Genomic DNA, 20,720 nt, shown 5'->3' with positions numbered 1-20,720 from the left:
CAGTGCTTATACTAAGCCAAGGATGTTTCAGCTTCTCGCTCTGTCCTGCCAATGGGCAGGATGGGGGTGCAGCAGGAGCTGTGAGGGGACAGACCCAGGATAGCTGACCCAAACTGGCCAAAGGGGTATTCCATACCCTCCGACGTAATGCTAGGGGAGCCTAGCAAGGATGGGGGGCCATCTGCTCGGGGATAGGCTGGGCATCGGTCAGCGGGTGGTGAGCAATTGCATTGTGCATCACTTATTCTGTACACATTAGTAGTAGCAGTACTATTCTCATTGTTATTATTATTTTTTTTCTTCCTGTCTTAATAAACTGTCTCTGTCTCGACCCACAGGCTTCATTTTCCTATTTCTCTCCCCCATCCCAGAGAGGGAGGGGGGAGGGTGAGCGAACGGCTGCTGAGTGCTTAGCTGCTGGTTGGGGGAAACCACAACAACAGTAATGTAGTCATGTAACCAAATTAAAGCCAAAACTTTCATCCCGGTCCTTGACCTGAACAGGGAGTGAGGATCTGGATCCTGGCACTTCTACATGATAGTTAATATGCAGCCCAAGTAAATACTGCAGTCAGAGGTCATGGTGCTAGATTTTTAAAAGTCCCGCATAAAGAAGAGATCTCAGAAAAGCAAATTTAAACAACATTAATGTCAAGAAAATTCTTCCTGACTGCTATGTTCTTTATCTGTCGTGACTAGACAGATGAAAATCTATGATGGCAATTTTGTCTTCTAGGTCTTTTTTTTTTTTTTTTAATGTATTTCTTTTATTTATGTTTATTGATCTTATTTTAACAGGCTCTGTACTAATTTTCCTCACAGAATGACTAGCAGAAATATGACCCTTGTGCACCTTTTGTAGTTAATTCCTTAGGTCACCTCTAAGCACTAAGCCCCTTGTCAGGTTATTTCTATTAGCAATAAGGAGCAATTGACCTTAAAACATTGAATCCAGGTAGACGAGCCTATTCCACAAGGTCTTTTGGCTCCACCCTTGTTAGGTGAAATCTGCCAGGTGGGGATCATCTGACCTTTGCTATATAGGAAGCATGAGGACTTATGGGAAGAATTGCCTCCCTAGGGGAGTTTGAAGCTTAGGTTACCTAGGGTGCTTCTCTGCTGTCCTGGTGAAATGGACTCAAGGACTTAATATTCCCTAGCAGGCTGCTTTTTCTTCATGTTTTCTACCATCTCTGTGAAATAGGTTTAGAGACTCTATGAGCTAGCAGTGCTGAAGGTGCCTTCTCAGTACAGGATAACCCTGGTGGTCTGACTTCACTGGGAAGTAACTTGGAAGTTACTCAAGTTCAGAAGCTGGCAGGTAAGTGTTGCTGGGTTCTATAGTTGTTTAATGTTGAGGAGATGGAGTATTTCCTTCACCTTGTTTGTTTTCAGTGAAACTGAAAAGAGAGGAAGGGGGAAGGGTGAGCGAACAGCTGTGTGGTGCTTATTTGCCAGCTGGATTAAACCACAACTTTCAAGGTATGTTTGAATGAGCAGGTAGATAAGTATGGAACCCTTAGAAGAAAGATTATTTTACTCTTCTGAATGTTTTGTTTTTAATCCTGCAATAACCCTTAGAGGATAGGTTTTATATTCTGTTTTTCTCAAACTGATCAAGGTATTCCCTAAAGATGACAGCTAGGTGCCTTCTCATTTTATATGAGACTTTCAGCTTCATTTGTCCAGAGTTCCCACAGCACGTTGCATCACCAGAAATGAAAAAATGATCTATTGCTTTAGCTCTTAATAGTACCTGGGTAGCTGTATCTCATCACAGAACAAATGCCTAACTAGGGTTCATCAAATATGAAGACAATATCTTCTATAGGCACCTAATATAAACCATTTGAAAGTTTTATATAGCCTATTGCTGCTGTGTCACTATGCCAACGAGAAATTAGTCTTGTCATTTCTTTAGTTGAAGATCCCTTTTACAACAAAGACTTGGTGGACTGGGGCATAAAAGCCCACATGTAATTTTTCAGATTCAGTTTAAAGGTGAATTGAATGCAGAAGTGAAATATAGACTTTGGAAAAGGCATACCTCTTTGAGGGAAGCAGAACCCTCGATATTCATTACATTATCTTTGGGAACTGTAGAAAAATCTTAGGCAGCAATAAGTTCGGAAAAACAGATTGCCTTGATGGTTATTCATGTATAAAAACTGCATCCATTGTGTTACTTACAGCTCTCCAAAATTTTGCTAGGTGCCAGGTAAACATTCTTTGCTCCTTAACAGAAGATATTTTTTTTTCTTAATATGCACATTAAAAAAAAAAAAAAAAAAAAAAGATTTGAGGCATGTTTGCTTTAAAGGAAAAAAAAAAATGTGATTTTCTTTAAGAATTTGTGAGTTCTGTTTGAAATGCTGTTACCTTACTGATCTGCCAGGAGTCTGCATTGAGAAATTGAATTTGGAAGCAGTAAGGAGTTATAATCTAGATTTAACCTAAACTAATTCTATTTCAGCAGACCTTGTTTAGCCATTCAAACACTCGCTATTGTAAAATACTAACATCCAGAATTTTTCAAATGTGTTTGGATATCCATCATGTGGATGGGGACATCACATCACAACATTGTATTTGAGTGTAGTAAGATCTTCTTTGCAGGTGTTCCACCCTGGTTCAATAAGCAGCTTTTACAGCACTTATTCCCTGATTTGTCTGAACTAAGATGTGTTCAAGGGTAAAACTGCATTTACCAGCCAGATCTGTCCATATCGTTTAAAATAACCCCAGGCTTATTGGAAGTTTGATCACTCTCCTGCAGCCGTGTAGAACAGCCCAGGCAATTCCCCGAATACAGCAAGCTGAATCTGAAGCACATGTACTGATGAAGGGAATAATGCTGTTCTCCTTCAGCCTGCTGTGTATTCATGTTGCCTTATATATAATTTATAAAAAAATAAAAATATAAATCCCAGGATTTTGCTGTTTCCCTGAAGACTGGCTAATTTGTATTAGTGTGGGCATATCCCATAGGTCTTGGAGACATTTTTGTTTGCTTTTAAATCTGGTTTAGAAAAATAGCAATGTCTTCTCAGTGAAGAATCAGTGCCATCTAGAGGCTGAGAGCTGGAAGGAGAATCAGTGCAAAAACCACTAAACAGCCTGGGGATAGATGGTAGGAACCAGGGACAGGAAAAATGGAAGTAACGGGAAAATCTAGCAGATGAAAATAGTGGGAAGCACAGCATGGTGACAAACAAATCCTTGCCCAGATACAAGCTCAGGCCCTGGTTTGAGTAGTGAGAGGGAGGAAAGGTGGCCTCCGTCAGCCAACACTGCCTTTGTTTTGTGAAATCAGCTTTGTGTAAGTCAGACTCCTGAAAAACAGTCTACCCGCGGGGCAGATTTATTGGAAGTGGGAATGTACAGGAGGAAATGGCCCCTCAGCTACGTACAAACATGCCTCTTGGCATTTAAAAGTGCTATACATTTAATGAGCATGCTTATAAAGAAACGCAAAACCACTGAGCAGTTTTGGGCTCTCACCTTTAGAAAATTATGACCTAAAAACTATGTTCTTTACCTATATTTTTAAGCCTCTTCTTAAAGCCGTTCTAATATCCTGCTTCTACTATGCATGCGAGTAAAATGTAAGGAAAAGAGCTTCCATAGAAAGTGCTTGATCTGTGTCAGGAGCGACAGAAACTCGAGTTCCCAAGCAGCGGGTTTCTGAATAACTTGTCTTTGAGCCCCCTCTGGTGGTGTAGGGTTTTGTACGCAGGTTCTGTAAGTAGTGGAGCCTCAGATTTAACATATTCGTAACGTAATGGATATAGAGGGAGATAGGAAAAAAGGCAAATCCATAACACTTGCACAGGGTCTTTTTTTTTTTTTTTCGTTTTTTTTTTTTTTTCTTTTTTTTCATTACATATCGAAAGAGAAAATAGATTTTCTGTCACTCAAGAGACTAATGCCAAATTTTCTTTAGTTCTAATCATGCTTTATGATTAGAAATAGCAAAACCGTACAGCTTTCTCTATTAAGTACTATGAAACTATTTGAAAGAGGGCAGAAAAGTTGAGAGGATGAGGACTGTTCTGACTGGAATGGGCTGGTCTGCCACGAGCTGTTCTTTCTGCGCTTCCTGGTAATAGAGACAGAGTCCAGGGTCTTCCTTCCCTGCATCCAAGCACAGAGTATTGTAGTTTGACATCATGTGATTCTCCTTTGATGCTGTACGCTCCCTTTTTCTACCGAGTGCTAATGCTTCTCCTGGCTTCAGGGCAGCTTTATGCTCTGGCACAAATAATTAGAGAGAATCAGTCACTAAAATGCAAATGATATATAGGCACAGAATTTATTGGATGGGAAATGTAGAGATGGCAGAACAGGTGTGTGTTTTGAGAGCTGCTTTGGCCGTCCAGTGATGCAGTGCACCTGTAACACGAAAAATAGCATGGTGTGGTGTATCCCTTCCCTTATGCCAGCTTTCAGGGGAAAAGATGCTGCAAATGTCCACAGGGAGAAAAAAAAAAACAAAAAACTTGTCTGACCTGAGTGAGAAACTTGCCAAAATCCTCTGGTGTCAGGGCAGTGTGCTGGGGGAGCCCAAAAGAGCACAGGAAATGCTGGCTACCACCAACTGCTACAGGTTTGGGGTAGTCAGCTCAGAAATTTGTTAAAGCCTTTTTGCACCTTTGTGATTACTTGTGGACAACAGTCAGTACCTCAAAAATACTATTGGTTTAATCATTAAACAAAAGGTGCTTACAAGACAAGTACAGTCAGAAGGAGCTGGCTGAGTCTGCGAATCAGGTCCCTACCCATGAATGGTGCATGTGGGCTTGGTGATGGGGCTGTTGGCAGAGCCCTGTGTGCCAGACCCAGTACTGCAGGCTTGCCATCCTTTGTGCTTCTGCTGCATTAGAAGTTCAGCCCCTTCTGGGTCCCTGATCCAAGCAGAGCAAAGCCACCTTGCATTATACAGGTGTATCTTCCTGGTACTCTAATCACAGTTTTGAAACTAGAGCACCATCTCCTTTCTCCATCTTGTTTTCTTGGAGAAAAAAAGTCACATACACACACACACATGCATACAAATAAATTGCTGCCTACTTGTAGGTAGGGGCCAATAATTCAAAATGCTGTGTTTAACACCAACCCAGTCAAGGGTGATTAAAAACAGAGGGTGAAGCACAACTAGCTGAAGAATGCCTTTGTGGGATCAGCTCTATGTATGTATGGTTACCTGCCATTTGTGGTAAGTTACCTGTGGTCAGGACACCTCAATCCACAGAGGGTTCGGTCTTTTTTTCCTGGCCTGTCTGGTCTACAAGTAGTTGCTTGTTAGGTAAATGTAGGATGTAGCAGGTCATCTGTTGTCTGCCTTGGTACCTGTCTCACAGCGTTCCTCTGCAGAAGTAAAATCTGTATTTTCTTTTTGAGAAGCTCATGCCCACGTTGAGGGTGCTACTAGCCATCTGGATCTGCAGTTCATCCTGGATTCATTTCCATCTAAAAATGCAGGTCTACTTGAGAGAAAGCCACTAACCAAGTAGGATTAGGTATCTTGCATTTGCTAATCCAAAGCATTTTATATCAGGATATAGTGATGATAGGATAGTGATGACCTGGCTGCTAGTTCTCTCATTCCCCCTTTAGTACAGTGAAAGAAGTCTGCCTTTTTAAAATTCTTAATTGTATTTTATTATTTTATATTGGCTGTACTCTTTCTTTGCTTTTTTTCCTGAATGTCTGTATCTATTACCTGCAGTATCCACTGCAGGTCACATAGGAAACTTGTGCTGTGATTGTGATAAATTGATTTATTTTTTAGCTTACTCATTTTCATCAATAGGTCTTCACAGCAACTACAGTGTGTCAAGATGTGACACCACTGAATGTCCTTAGAGCTTGTTAAACATAGGCTGAACAGGAGGATAAATCCCTCCTCTGGAAAAGAAGTATAGACGTTTATGGGGGTGCAAGTGTTGCTGAGATATTATACTCTACTGCTGCTGAGGGAGTCAAAGTTTAGCTTTTAAAGAGCACCAAGTTGCCCTTGCTGACCAGTAAAGCTGAAGATCTAACCTCTCCCTCTCTTGCTAGATTTGGTCATGTTTGGACCAAGAATGTTCTGTTTCCTATACTAAAAGATGGAACGAGAAGAAAAATATATATTGTTTGTTTTAATGCTGAAGTTTCCCCAATCAGAGGAGGCCTTACTTACCTTTCAGCATTTTCCAGGCTGTTCAGTCTCACCTTTTTCTTATTAGTAGCTGTCAAAGTGCAGTACCTGAAGCAGGATAAGGACAGGGTCCAGTCCCACCTTGTGAACATGTCATGTACACTGAAGACAGCCCAGCCAAGTGTGGGGAGGTCCTGCCCCACAGGAACTTGAGCTGAGCACCCTCATCACAGCTGGGCTGTTGTTGAGTCTCAGCCATCTCTGCAATTGGATGTTGTGGGAAAACTCTGCGCATTTGAGCAAACACTGAAGTCTTCTTCATATAGTCATCCTGCTATGAAGAACAGGTAAGGTGGGACTTCAGAATGAGAAGGAAGATATGGAAGGATTGTGTTTAACATAGGTGTTGTTTGCATTTTTGTGTTTCAGATGCAAAAAGACAAGCAGTACAAGACAATGTGAAATAAGAGAAATTTGTTAATATATGGCACTTGCCATATTTCCCCCAGGGGCAACAGGAATTGAAGACAAAGAGATAATATACTAAGTATGAGGAAAGGCATGCTGTTTAAAAAAAAAAAAAAAAAAAACAACAACATTTATATTTCTTTAAAGAAACATTGGTATAGTGTAAAAGTTTGTTTTATTTTGTTTTTAAATCTTGAAATGGATTGTATTGTTCAGGAACAGTTAATGTTTTGAGATTCAAAACTAGATAAAAATGAAATACAAATCAGATTGCCCTTTTAACCTATGGTTATCATCAATTGAGCATCTCAGAGATACTTTTGGTATATACCTAGAGATCAGGTTTTGCAGAAGTACTCTAAAGAACTACTTAAATGTCAGTAATATTTCTAAGATAAAGACAAGACCGGGTAGGTGATAAGACAAATCTACCTGTGTAGCAGCATGAGAGAAATTTTCATGTGACTGATATCAGGAGCAATGCTCAAATCTGTGCTACTATTCTAGGTGATTGTTTTTTTTGTTTGTTTGTTTTTTTAAGAAAAGTGTTTTACTTTCATTCTTGATATCCAGGGAAGGATCAGCCACCAATGAAAACACAGTAAACTTGAAAAATCTCTTGTCCTTTAATGCTGTATAGTTTCAGAACTGTATGCAGAGTTTATAGAAGTAATGTTGCACATATGATGACTTAAAGATATAGGAGAGGTGATGTGTGTATGGACTAGTAGCCTAAATGAGGACCTATCTTACTACTTGGCCCGTGCAGAGTACAATGCCAGAAAGTGCATCAGACAGGAATGTGAAACCTTTCTGCACAGCAAGTGACTGACCAAAGAGAAACATCAGTACAATATAAAAGCCTAGCTGCAACAACAGGCAGCTGGTGGGAAAAGCTAATTAATTTTTCTTTCAGGAAGCAAGATGAAGTGAAGGACACGAGTTCCTGCAGCATGCTTTTGTATGTGTGTAGAAATGAGTCCTCAATGCTTTTTTGGACTTGCTCTTACAAAGGACAGCTTCTGTGACTGATGGAAGTCAGTCACATGCTACCCACTGACTTTGGTGAAGCAGAATTGGACATCACTGTCCCGCAAAGTAGTACTTCCATTTCCACTGCAGCTGGGATGGGTGTTGAAATTAGCACCGGCTGCCTCACAGAACATTAGTGACTCACACAGAGAAATGATTTAACCATTAACACAGCTATATGATGTTATAATGTATTGGGGTTTGTGTAATTGCCGCAATCTGCAAGTAGAATTCTTATTTGGGTTCTCTTTGGAAGGATATGGTGGAAGAAACTCTCCACATGTCTATAGCAGAGCATTGGATTGCAGCAGTGGGAAGGGAACTAGTACAGGGACTCTCAGGAGGAATCTGCAAATCTGAGCATGTGACACATGAATCCTTATGCACTTCCTGAAACCCATCTTCCCTTCCTGTGTAAGTGGAAATCCAATTCTTTAACTGCATTTCCCTACATCTCTGTACTCAGTGGAGGGGCAAATACATAAAATATGTTACCCTGCTACGGCAGAGAACAAGAAATACCACTAAGATTATAAATATTAAGAGACTGCAAGCATTCTTGTAGCATTCCACTTTGTTTTCCTAGGAGGACTAACAGAGGACAAAAGAGGAAAAAGCCTTCCCATGCTACGTGTAGACATGTGAATGTGAGTGAAACTCTCACTGATTCTCTCTCCTCTCCTCCCTCCCCTTCCTGTTAGAAGTAACTTAAGAGCTGCACATTGTGTTTATCATTTGTATCACAGAATTTCTAGGTTGGAAGAGACCTCAAGATCATTGGGTCCAACCTCTGACCTAATGCTAACAGTCCCCACTAAACCATATCCCTAAGCTCTACATCTAAACATCTTTTAAAGACTTCCAGGGATGGTGACTCCACCACTTCCCTGGGCAGCCCGTTCCAGTGTCTAACAACCATTTCAGTAAAGAAGTTCTTCCTAAGATCCAACCTAAAACTCCCCTAGTGCAACTTAAGCCCATTCCCCCTCGTCCTGTCACCAGGCACGTGGGAGAACAGACCAACCCCCACCTCGCTACAGCCTCCTTTGAGGTACCTGTAGAGAGCAATAAGGTCGCCCCTGAGCCTCCTCTTCTCCATATGAAGGAGGCTGAGGAATCATTAAGCAAGATACCCAACAACACACCTTTATTTGGCTTTACAAATCTCCATTAACAGAGACAACCATGTGGTATGAGTTCACCAAGCAGTACCCTGTTAAATGGAAAAGGGATCTGCTGTAGCTCAGTGAGCTACAGCCCTAGGACATAAAGCACACTAGAGAGAAGGACAAAAAAGCATTAGTGAAAGAGATGGAGAGCAATGCTGAGGCAATGGGCACAGGAGAGTTAAGAATGACCCGCCTGTCCCCAGTTTGTGTTTCGAGTAGTGAGACAACCTGAAGCACTGTGGACCATCACACGGTGGACGGAGCATAAGCAGCCTCTGAGCTCCTGAGACACCCAGGAGAAGCAGATGACAGTGCAAGGATGTGAGAGGGAATGGTGTTGGCTCTATGAGGTGGTTCTGCAGTCCATCAGTTTGCGAAAGCTCCTCCGGAAACTGTCATCTAGAAAGGCGTACAGGAAAGGGTTAAAGCAGCTGTTGGCATAACTCAAGCTAGTGATGAAGTAGGAAATCCCGATGATCAGAGGAGTTTGTGGGATGTCTGTGGTGAGGGCCACCACTGTGCTAAGGTGATAGGGTGTCCAGCAGAACAGGCAGACAGCCAGGATGACAGCCACCATCAGTGTCACTTTCTTTTTGGCTTTGTCCAGGGCTTTGGCATTGCTGTGGAGATGCACTCGTCTCAATCTGCACAACATGATGGTGTAGAGGATGCAGATGGTGGATACTGGGATAGCAAAGCCTAAGATAAGGGTGTAGATCCGACTGCCTTTCCACCACATGCTCTCAGGGTGGGGGAACACAAAGACACACTGGGAGCGCCCCTGCTCCTTGTGTATCTTAGCAAAGACAGTGAAGGGCAGGATGATAACTGTGACGAAGGACCAGACGCAGAGGCTCACAATCTTGGCTGCTCGGTAAGTGCGGTAAGACATCTTCCTGGACTTGGTAGTGGCCACCACAACAAGGTAGCGGTCAATGCTCATGATGGTGAGGAAGTAGATGCTGGAGAAGATGTTGTACTGGTCTATTGAGATGATGAGCTTGCACATGAACTCTCCAAAGGGCCACTGCAGGAGCAAGTAGTCAGCAATGTTGATGGGCAGCACCAAGGTAAAGAGCTCATCAGCAATGGCTAAGTTGAGGATGAAGATGTTGGTGACTGTCTTCATCATAGGGGCTTTGAGGATTACATAGATGACAGCTGTGTTACCTGTCAGCCCCACAGCACAGATGATGGAGTAGATGACAGGCACTGTGATGTAGAAGCTGGGGCTCAGCAGGGGAGGGGGCATATTCAGCCCCTCATCCCCTCTCCCTGTGCAGTCTGTGGGCCCAGGAGCACAGGAGGAATTGAGCTCTGGAAGTGAGGAGTTTTCCATAGCCACAGCAGAGATGCCAGGCTCACTGGTGGCAAAGAGGACTTGGAAGAGGGGGGAAAGGCACGGATCCTGGTTATTCTCAAGCTTGTCTCCTCCGGAGCATCCAACCACCAGTGTCCTCCCTTCAGCTGCCATGTGCCTCCTGCCAGCGGGGACCTGCTGGGAGCAGCAAGATATCACCACGGGCTCAGCTGAGGCTCCCATGGTCCCCTCACAGCAGGAATGGTCCCCACCTGCTCTTGCCCACCACCAGTACTGGTGGGATCCATTGGGGGGGATCAAGTGGAGATGGGAGCAGGGGGAGAGGGAATAGCTCAGAGCCCCACACTCCCCTAAGGTGACCACTGAACTAACTCCACATGGGGACTCCCCAGCCCCCTCATGTCCCTTACCAAGCTCACGGCAGCTCAGCAAGCCTTGAGCCTGAGGGAGGGTCCAGTGCCTTTAGGATGCTTGGGGATGAGAGAGGGAAGCAGACCCCCCCCCCTCCCCAAAGCTGGGGTAGCAGCGACTGGGGAGGGTCACTTGGTGCGGGAAGTAGGGGGCTGACCCACAGACTTGCCGGGGCTCAAAAATAAGTCAACCCACCCCCTCCCAGTGGGGCTGAACACTTTGCAAGGCGAGGAAGAGCAAGCACACTGACCTTTCCCAGCTGGCTGGGGGGCCCCTGGGTCCGGCTGCGGGAGCGGGTCTGGCTGCGGGCAGGCAGCACCGATGACAGTCTCAGCTTGATCCTAAGCACGGCCAGGAGCTAAATGCATGCCCACGTCGCTTTAGGGAACAATGGAGAAGCCACGGTAACTGCAGAGAGGAGGGTTCAAAATTCAGGAGCTGGAGCTGTACCGCAGGAGAGAAGAGTTTTGTGTAATTACCTCCAGTCAAATCCCCTCCTGACAGCGGTGGAGGGTTGCAGCGCAGCGAAGGTGGGAGAAATCCGAGCTGCAGACAGCATCTGCTTGGCACGCTGGGTCTGGGAGCACGGTATCCACCACCAGGTCCCCAGGGGGGTTTGTGGAGATGTGTGGGGGCAGCATGTAGCTGTCAGGTGGCGTGGCACATAGCGCCCCGAAACATGCCGCCAAGCTGAAGCAGGGTGCACCAACGGGAGTTCTTATACCTCTGCACTTCCCCTCCTTCACGCTGGGATAATGACAGACCTGAATATAACCCCGCGGGAGGCAGTCTTTTTTAGAGGGTAATTTGGAGCTCCTAATTTACCTTTTTTTTTTTTTCTCTATCTCCTATTTTTTTTTTTTTTTTTTCAAAAAGCATGTGGAGTCTATCTGGCTTCAGTTTTATTGGTTTTGCTTCAAATCCATGGGCTTGTAGTACATTTGATAACATATTGTGTCTCTTAAATCAGAAGTGAAAACAATGCCTGTTGTAGTGTTACCAGCACCCCCGGCTACAGATATTAAGCTGCTAATAATGTAATCCATGCTTCCGTTTGCAAATAATCTGGCAGAACTCTTCAATACCTCTGAGTTCACATCACAGTGAGAGATAAACTCAGTTCTTTGCTCTGACTGTCCCACATCCTGCTGCACGATTACCTCCATTACCAGGATTTCACAAATATGAAAATTCAAGCAAAGGAATTAACTAGTAAATGTACTAAAAAGTATAACCAGAGAAAATTAGCTATTCTTCTTTTTTTTTTTTTTTTTTTTTTTTTTTTTTTAAACTATATATTACTGGTAGCTATGAAACATAGAAAATGATGCTTCATGCTACATCACTGAAGGATCTGTGATTCCTGGCTTCCTTTACATTTGAGAAGAAAATGTGTTCTCACCCTTATGTGCTCCCATAAGAATGATGTAAAAACTATGTTGCAGATTAACCATGGTGTTTTGATCCCTTTTTTGCATACTTTATACTTTCACAAGCAAAAAAAAAAAAAAAAAAAAAAATCACCTTCACTATGAAGTTTCCTAAAAGCTAGCACCTGAGTCAGATTTTTCCAGCTCAAAGACATAGGCACAGTGAAGTGTATATAGCTTGGAAAACTTTACATAATAATTGCATTATTATGTTGGGTGTGGTCAAAACTCCAGTTGAACATCTTTTTGTTTAGTCTTTAATTTCCAGTGATGTAGTGTGGATCGTACCACAAGCCCCTTCTTTCCCTTTTTATCTACCTAAATAATCCCAGTTGCAAAATGCAAATTTAATCATGGATAAACTGATTCACTTATTTTTCTCTATTTTCACATATTTCTCTGGAGAAGCTTCTTGGCCCTCCTCTGTTATTCCAGAATCATTTTATTTTGTTTTTCTTCAGGAATACTGCTGAAATAGCAATTCTTACTGAAGCCCACTAAAACTTTTCTTAATATTTCAGCTCTAAGATCAGCCATAGCATAGTTCAAACAAAACAGAACACAAATGCTGAGTAACATCATAATAGCACCAACACATGGTCTATGATACACTTTTTGGTACTCTAGACAGGCAGAAGTATTTGTAGAAATGTTTTTGGAGGATGTCAGCAATGGTGTGTGCTTATTGCAGTAATATAAAAGGTAACCTAAGTAAATAAAATCTGTGTCCCTCTACTTGTGGTGACTGGAGGAGACCCTTGATGACTACAAGAGACATGTCATACTCTCCTACAGAAAAAGGAAGGAAGACAGTCCAGGGAAATACAGACTGGTCAGTCTCACCTCAGGCCCTGGAAGGATTACTGAGAAAATCCTCCTGAAAGACATTTCCAGAAATATGAAGAATAAGAGAGTATTTCAGAGCAACCAGCATAGATTCAACATAGGCAAATCATGCCTGACCAGCCTGGTTGTCTTCTGTGTTTCTGTCATGAGATGACTGATTCCATGGATGAGGAGAGAATAGTAGGTGTTGTTTACTCTGACTTTCAGCACAGCCTGTAGCGGTCACCCATAGACACAGTGGATAGGTGAGTTCAAACAGTAGCAGTCAGGAATTCAACATGTAATTGGTGGTCAGTTATTAGTAACAAAGTCCAGTGGAGTGCCATAGTGATAGTTTGGAGGCTGGAGCATGTTACAGAGGAGAAGATATTGAGGGAACTGGATTTGGGGAGGTAGTAGAGTCACTGTTGCTGGGGGTGTTTAAGCTAAGCTTAGGGACATGGTTTAGTGGGTAATACTGGTGGTTGGGGGACGATTGAACCAGATGATCTTGGAGGTCTTTTCCAACCTTAATGATTCTGTGATTCTTTGTTTTTCTTAGAGAAGAGAAGGCTTGGGTGGCAGTAAAATCTAATTGCTGTTTTCAGCCATCTCACCTTGGGTTTTGGATATGCAGCCAGTTTACGTGGCAAGGTTTTGGTAGTGGGGAGAGCTGCAGGGGTGGTTTCTGTGAGCAGAGCCCAGCAGCTGCCCCATGTAAGATAGGGGTCAGTTTCAGCTGGCTCCAAAGGGGGCTGACACTGTCCAGAGCCAAGCCAATGTTGTTTGTGCCTGTGTGAGACCATATTTAAAGAAAAGGGAAAGAAAACCCTGCTGCTGCGCTGCAGCTGGGAGAGCAAGGAGTGAGAACCAGCCCTGCAGGCCCCAAGGAGGGCAGGAGGTGCTCCAGGCACACAGCACCGGTTCCCGTGCAGCCTGTGGAGAGGCCCCTGGTGGAGCAGGTGGATGTGGCCTGGAGGAGGCTGCGGCCCATGGAGAGCCCCCGCAGGAGCAGCCCCCGGGCTGGAGCTGCAGCCTGTGGAGAGGAGCCCACGCAGGAGCAGGGGGTCTGGGGGGAGCTGCCGCCTGTGGGGGACCTGTGCTGGAGCCGTTTGGTCCTGGGGAATGGACCCCATGGCATGGAGCCATGTGGGAGCAGTTCTTGAAGATCTGCTGCCTGTGGGCAGCCCCATAGGCTCAGTTTTTATGAGACCTGTTCTATACTAGAATTCTTATGATGACTGATACAGTCTCGGTGTTTTCCTCTCTTTTAACTGCTTCCATTTTGTTGAAATAGCTTCAAAGGTTGAATATGTGGGAAGGAAATTTTTAAGAATTAAGTAGAGGAAAAAAAAAGTTCATTTTACATTTTATGTATTTTTTTTTAAGAGAAACCCTACAATTAATTATATTTTAACATCCTTTGACTTGGACTGATGGAGTACAGTGATTAAGTAGCAATGCATAAAAAATATATTTAATTTCCTAGGAAACATACTGCAAATTTTTGTCTATCCCACACCTAAAAGCTTTCAAGTTCAGATCTGTATTTACTATCAATGTTTGTTATATATTTTGACAACTAAAAAGGAGAACATAACTGTCTCAGTCTTTATCAGTGTGCTGGGTCTTGTCACTTCGCTTTTTAGTCTAAATAAATAAATGAAACATGATTATTTTACTAACTGGAATACAAAAGAAAAGGAAAAAAAGAAAGCACAGCTAACCAGCATTGAAGCTGTTGTAGAGATGCACATTATTACATTTTACAGGGAGTAGCAGTTTTAGGAATCAAAATAGGTACCAGATTATTATTATTATTTTTTTTTTTTTCCCTGTAAGAGGACCATTGATAGTGTAGTACAGTGTTAAATTAAGATAGATTAAAAATATATCTTTTATATTTGCAAATAATATGGGAATTTTGCAAATGATTGAGACACAAACTCAGAAAACCAGTATTAATTTAGAAAATGGAACCACCTTCTCTCTTTACTTTAGGAGTTCATCGATTTGTGAGTTGTATTAACATAACTGAATGATACGGGCAGGTATGCCAAACATTTATGCTCCTGCTTATTATAAGGGCTTTCTTCATTTCAAAATTAATTGAAATTGTAAAAATTTACTGTTTATGCATTGGTCCCATACAAGTCTTTCAGTGTTTCTTTTGTTAGTAAATAACCATGTGGACCAACTATGACATAAAGAGAAATGATTCCTCATAGAATAATTAGTGTGTACGTTTATTATGCATTAGAACTGAACAGTCTAAAGGATTACAATATATAAATACATTGTTATAATAAATTATATTCACAAATTAATCTCCATTCTATTTTAGAATGGTTTTCCATAGAATCTCCGTACACGTAACCATGCTATATCAGTCTGTATGCATGTACAAAATTTTGACTGATTTGAGACAGGAAAAGAGGTCATAGAGATTTAGATAAAAGGGTGGTCTTGAGTGGGCGAAAAATCCAAACTGTTGTTAATTCATGGAAACATAGCTAGTTGAGTTTGTTTATGTTATTCTGTGGGAGAGAAGCTGCATTGACAGGGTGTTTTTGAATGTTGCACTGACAAGGAGAGCTGCTGTCAGACATTGTTTATGATGCAGACAGGAGCTATCTGCTAGTCATGTACTTATTCTTATTTCTACTTCATTTATTTGTTAATCCAGACAGTTGGATTGAAGTTTTTTTCTTTATTATCCCCTGTAATTTGATGTCCACTGGCCATCTAAAGAATTTTATGTGTAATAAAGGTGAGAGTTGAAGATAGCTAGTGGAAGATAATTTTATCCTTACTTGTTTCTGCCTTTTATGGGTATAACCTTCTCTAGCACAAGCTCTTTCTAAGAAGCTGTTATTTTGAGGAAGCTGTTTGGGTTGCTCCTGGTTTAGCAATTAGCCTAGGGAAATGGGTTAATTGCACCAATCAGTACTGGAGGGTCAATTGGGAAGTCAGGAAAAGCAGGTTAAAGCAGTTCTCTCTTTATTTGTATTCTCTGCTTTAAAATAAAGAAGCGCTTTACAATCTCCAAACAGGGACTCATGAATTCAGATAAGTGTAAGGTGGCTCACAGATGAGGGAGTGTTGTGTAAACTTAATGGTATGAGCTAGTATTTAAACACTCCTCGTATTAGTCCACTTAATTATATTCTTCTGTACTCTGCTGTGTGGTTAAAGGCAAGTACAAAGAGAAGGTATAGTAGTTTTAGTAATAGTAGCTTTATCTAGCAGTACAAACTTGCTCCTTGCTTGATGCATTGCAAAGCTACACCGTAAAGAAGAAAAACTTGTCTTCAGTTTTGAAAACTGTAGTTTTCAAGGGCTATCTGCCAACCATTTCCAGCCTCCAAGAATGTTTTGCTTTTGTGAACGTTCCTTGCTCTGTAACAGGCATGTTGCTGTCAGAGCTGCATCATCTGAAAGTGCAGTACAACTTACTGTGCATAAATTTTGTCATAATGCTTGTGCTACGGTGCCTATACCCAGCCCCTTCCTTTTTTCAGAATCATTGCCTGGCTCAACTGTGAAGCTGTTTCTCCCCCAGAAGGTTCCCTAACTCTAGCAACAACTCCGTTCTGTGCAATATGTTTTGCTTTCTGACTGTGAAGGTGACAAAAATGTAATTGCTATAGGAATCTGAAAATCAGAAGGAATCTTCCTGTTTCCTCTGTCCTGGCAGCTGAAGAAATAGATCTTTAGCCTAATGCATCTTTGATGCTTTGATGTGAACTGCTGTCATTAGTTAGGGCGTTGTAGCTGTCTATACAGCATTCTGATAAACAACTTGCCTCTACTATCAGGTGCTCATTATTGTTATTTTTGTAGCATTTGGAGGTGTCAAAAGTATCAAGTCTCATGAACAGCTGTCAAAGTCTGTTTTTTGTTTGTCTGGTTTTGTTTTTCCCTTTTATACTGTCAATTTCCCAGATAGGTAGTGAAAGCTATAATGGAGTGTGGAGTGAAGGAAGCCCAGAAAAGTATAATGGCTTGTCCCAGGAGAGCAATCTATTTATTGGAATAACATGAGGAATATAGGGTTTTGAAGTATTTCAGTGTTGTCAGGATTCTTGTAAAAATAAATTGATAATTTGATAAATAAATCAATCAGACAAAGAAACCCAACATGTGCCATTTCTTTTTTTTTTTTTTTTTTTCATGCTTGTGTTACAGAACTCATTTCCATTTCATCTGAGGCTGAAATAGGAACATGAAGAAAACAAACAACAACAAATAATGCCAGTACTTCAATTTCATATATATTTTTATTGCTGACTTTTATAAACTTAGAGATTCTATACTTTTGTTGTGTGGATATGTCCAGGTCACAGCATGCATGTCAATGTTTCAGCAGGCGCATAGAGCATCTTCCTCCCAACTGAAAGTGAAAAGAAATGAGCAGAGTTAGGAATAATTCAATAACCCCTAGAGGGCAAGACTTTCAGGATTTGGAAGTCTGGTCTAATAACCAGAGCAGCTCCTCAGGGAGACATTAAAACCTGTAGGCCAAATCCAGCTCTTGGTCAATGAAGTATGACCCTATTACAGCTGGTGGAGCTGTGCCTGCTGACAAACTGTTGTGCCAGCTAGTCGTTAGGCATGCTGACTCCATATGCTCATGCTCTGAAAAGACACTAATTTGTAATCATTATCTGCGCATATAGAATGTTTCTGGCTGTACTTTTCCTGAATACTTTGAGTAGCTCAGGGTGTCCAAGTTGAGGGCTTAAGAAAAGAAAAAGGCAGAGGTCTTTTTCTCTGAGCAGTGTAAATCACTATTATGTCTTGGTGAATCTGTGGTATCATTATCTGGTGACCTAGATGAGTAGCAGATGAATAAATGACTTAATGATTTATCACTAAGGGAACTGTAATTTCTTCATAATGAGCCTGCAAGTCTTGTACCTCCTCCATTCACTTAGTCCACATCTGAATTTCAGGATGTATCCTTTTCTATCCCACTGTACAAAGCCATGAGAGAGATTCCTCCCGCTGGTTAACTGAGTCAGTCTTGAAGAACTACAGTGATCTGAAGTGGGAAGAAGAAAGGCATATAAGGCAATCCTGCAAAGAAAAGTTATCTTCTCAGTACTGAAGATAGCTTGGCAGTGGAGTTAGGGTAAAGCTTCTGAAGTGAGAAAGTGCATTCATTTTCTACTTTTGGAATTTATTTGCCAATACACTGTGTAAACAGAGTACAAAAAATGTTCAAATGAGATCTTTCTGTGACTCCTGCTTTCTAGGAGGCAAGACATTGCATTAATATATCTGTTTATTACATATAGAGCAATAAACTTGCCTGCATGTCAGATAACATTAAAATCAACCTATCCTATATCAATCTTCACAAATGTTCACATAAATTCCTTTTAAAAACATTCTGTGTCAGCAAATCCACAGCCTGCCCAGACAATTTGCTATAGGCAACCTGTTTTTTAAAACCTGACTTTTTGCTGTGATTTTAAACCACTGGGTTATTTTTCTGAACCAAAATGGGTGCTGGAAACATCTTCTGACCCCACCTTGAGGAGCTCTTCCTTGTTTCGATATGATAGTACCTTCCAGCCTTAGGCCATGTTGGATGGGCTTTGAGCAACCTGGTCTGCTGGGAGGTGTCCCTGCCCATAGCAGAGGGGCTGGAACAAAGTGATCCTTAAGGTGCCTTCCAACCTAAACCATTCAATATTTCTATAATTCCCCTTAGTCTTTTCAAAAACAAAGTTGCGTATCAGTAAATGAGGCCTGTGTCAAACCTTCAGGTTGTTGTCATTTATACCAGGGATGTCAGGCTTTTACGTACTCAAGATTTGGAGAAATAAAGATTATGGGTACCTATAAAATGTAGATGGAAGGTGGGGAAGCTGTTATGAGAGGATATGTGGATGTTGTCTTTTGCGTTATATTACGCAACAAGAAATCAATCAATGTCTATCACGTCTTTCTGGCCTGATGTTGGATTGAAGAGTAATAGAAATAAAAGCTGTAGCTGAATAAAAAGGGAAAGAATAAGACAGCAATAAAGCTTGAGTGTGTAATGGATTGTTGTTGTTGTTGTTTGTTCCTTTTTTTTTTTTTTTTTTTTTTTTAATCTAAAACTCAGTGAATTTCAGTGTGTTCCTCACCTTTCTTGGTCTTAATGTTCTGTGTATTTGTGAGTGAGAAGGTTCTGCTTCATCAGAATGGCAAACTCTTAGCAATGGTTTTAAATTCATTGTCTTCAATAGGTTCTCAAGGGTTTAAGAGCTTAAACTAAACTGTGTATTTCTTGCTCTATTGAAGATTAGTTCCATAAATCTCTCAATGGAGAGATCTCTCGTTGTTCTAACATAAGACTTTGAAGTACATTTAAGTAAAATGTTAGACAAAAGTAATCCACTTGCATGACCAAAAATAAGCAACAGAACAGCAGCAAGTAGAATAAGAAATGCAGCTGTGCCAATGTGATTGGAACTTCTGAAGGACTTGAGAGCTCCGCAGCCTACCAAAACTCTAATACAAATGTCTGTGGTTTCTAGTTTTCCTTATTACAGCAGATAAATTGCAAGATTACTTTTCTCCTAGATGGATCTTTAATAATAATAATAAAAAAAAAATAAAAAATAAGTCAGTAGTCAGTTAAGATTTCCTGAATAACCTAGAGGATTTGGTCTATAAAAAGTACCACATCAGGGTTAACTGAAGGAAACTATGCAGGATATTGCAAATAACTCAGTAGCCTAGACTGGATTGTGACTGCTCCTAGCTGGGGTTGCTTTGCGTGTAGAATTTGAGAACGACTCTTGTGTTCCTTGAAGCTTAGTTGACCAGAATATCAGAACTTGTTCCTCAGCTTTAGGAAATGTGGTTATGACCTTATGAGTATGGGGTTTCCTTCCATGGCTATAACATTTGCATTGAAAATTTGAAATTTACCCTGCAGAATACAGATAGGAGAACGTAAACAAACAAACAAACAAACAAAAAGATGGCAACAAACAAACAAAACAGCCAATACTTGGATACTACATTTTATTATTTAATTATTATTAACTTCCCCTTACTGATTGAATGTTCATCCATATCTGCATGTGGAATAAATGAAGAAAGGTGGATGTACTGTGAAACACACATTGTTCTGTGAATAAACCTTCAAAAGGTAAGGATTCAATGACATCAGATGTGACATGAAATGACATCTAATGCTTACAGTCCTGTGAGAAGAAATTTTAGTTTGTTTCTCCAAAGCATGACGATTGGACCCTGCAAGAAGGGACTTTCAGAGCTAGTCTCTGAAGAAGAAAAAAAAAAAAAAAAAGAGCAATGACAGCCTCCATATTAGATCAGGTTGCTCAGGACCTTGTCCTGAGTTTTGAATATCTCAAGGATAGAGGTTCCACAGCCTCGCTGGGCACCTGTTTTAGTGCTTGGTAAACTTCACTGTGAATAATTGTTCCCTTATGTGTCATTGAAATATTTTGTTAACTCTTAATTTTCTTTTGATTCCTGTCCTTTAATTGTGTACCTCTCAGAAGAGTCTGATTCTGTTTTAGGTAGGTAAAGGCAGCAGTTATATTCTGATATTTGTTTTAGGAGTAAGCACATGGGTTTAGTCACTATGTCAAAACCCTGTGCCATAATTTAAGAAAGAATTACCAGAGATCATTAATCCAGGAGCATGACTCTTACCATAGCATAAAGCTGAAATTGCTGGACTATCAGCACTTTTCTGGTCCTCCTTTCTCCAGTTTCAAGATCACACAATAGAATCACCTGTGTCAGTTCAGCATGTCCAAAAACTTCCAGCTGTGTCACTTGGAGTTCCAGCCCTTCACAGGCCCCTCTGTTGGGGGTCTGACCTTGTGACAACCCATCACGATTTGAACGAATCCAGCATTTTTGCTCTAGGTATTTCCTTCAGCAACTTTGGA

The 20,720-nt window shown here is 41.4% G+C and overlaps 1 protein-coding gene across 1 annotated transcript; it reads right to left on the bottom strand.

The window, feature by feature from the left end:
- Positions 1–8,781: 8,781 nt before the first annotated feature.
- Positions 8,782–11,205, bottom strand: NPBWR1 (neuropeptides B and W receptor 1). Its single transcript, XM_084511805.1, has 3 exons — positions 11,023–11,205; positions 10,794–10,951; positions 8,782–10,306 (listed from the first exon to the last, which is right to left on the bottom strand). The coding sequence occupies exon 3, from the start codon at positions 10,283–10,285 to the stop codon at positions 9,155–9,157; it is 1,131 nt and encodes a 376-aa protein (XP_084367931.1). The 5' UTR covers positions 10,286–10,306; positions 10,794–10,951; positions 11,023–11,205; the 3' UTR covers positions 8,782–9,154.
- Positions 11,206–20,720: the final 9,515 nt, after the last annotated feature.

Source organism: Aythya ferina (assembly GCF_964211825.1).
Source record: "Aythya ferina genome assembly, chromosome: 2".
In the NCBI taxonomy this organism is placed as follows: domain Eukaryota; kingdom Metazoa; phylum Chordata; class Aves; order Anseriformes; family Anatidae; genus Aythya; species Aythya ferina.
Note: the sequence above shows the minus strand (reverse complement) of the source record. Positions and strands in the feature narration are given on the sequence as shown.

Bases quoted from the DNA above. Each gene is read 5' to 3' on its own strand.
- NPBWR1 (XM_084511805.1), bottom strand. From the start codon at position 10,285: ATGGCAGCTGAAGGGAGGACACTGGTGGTTGGATGCTCCGGAGGAGAC.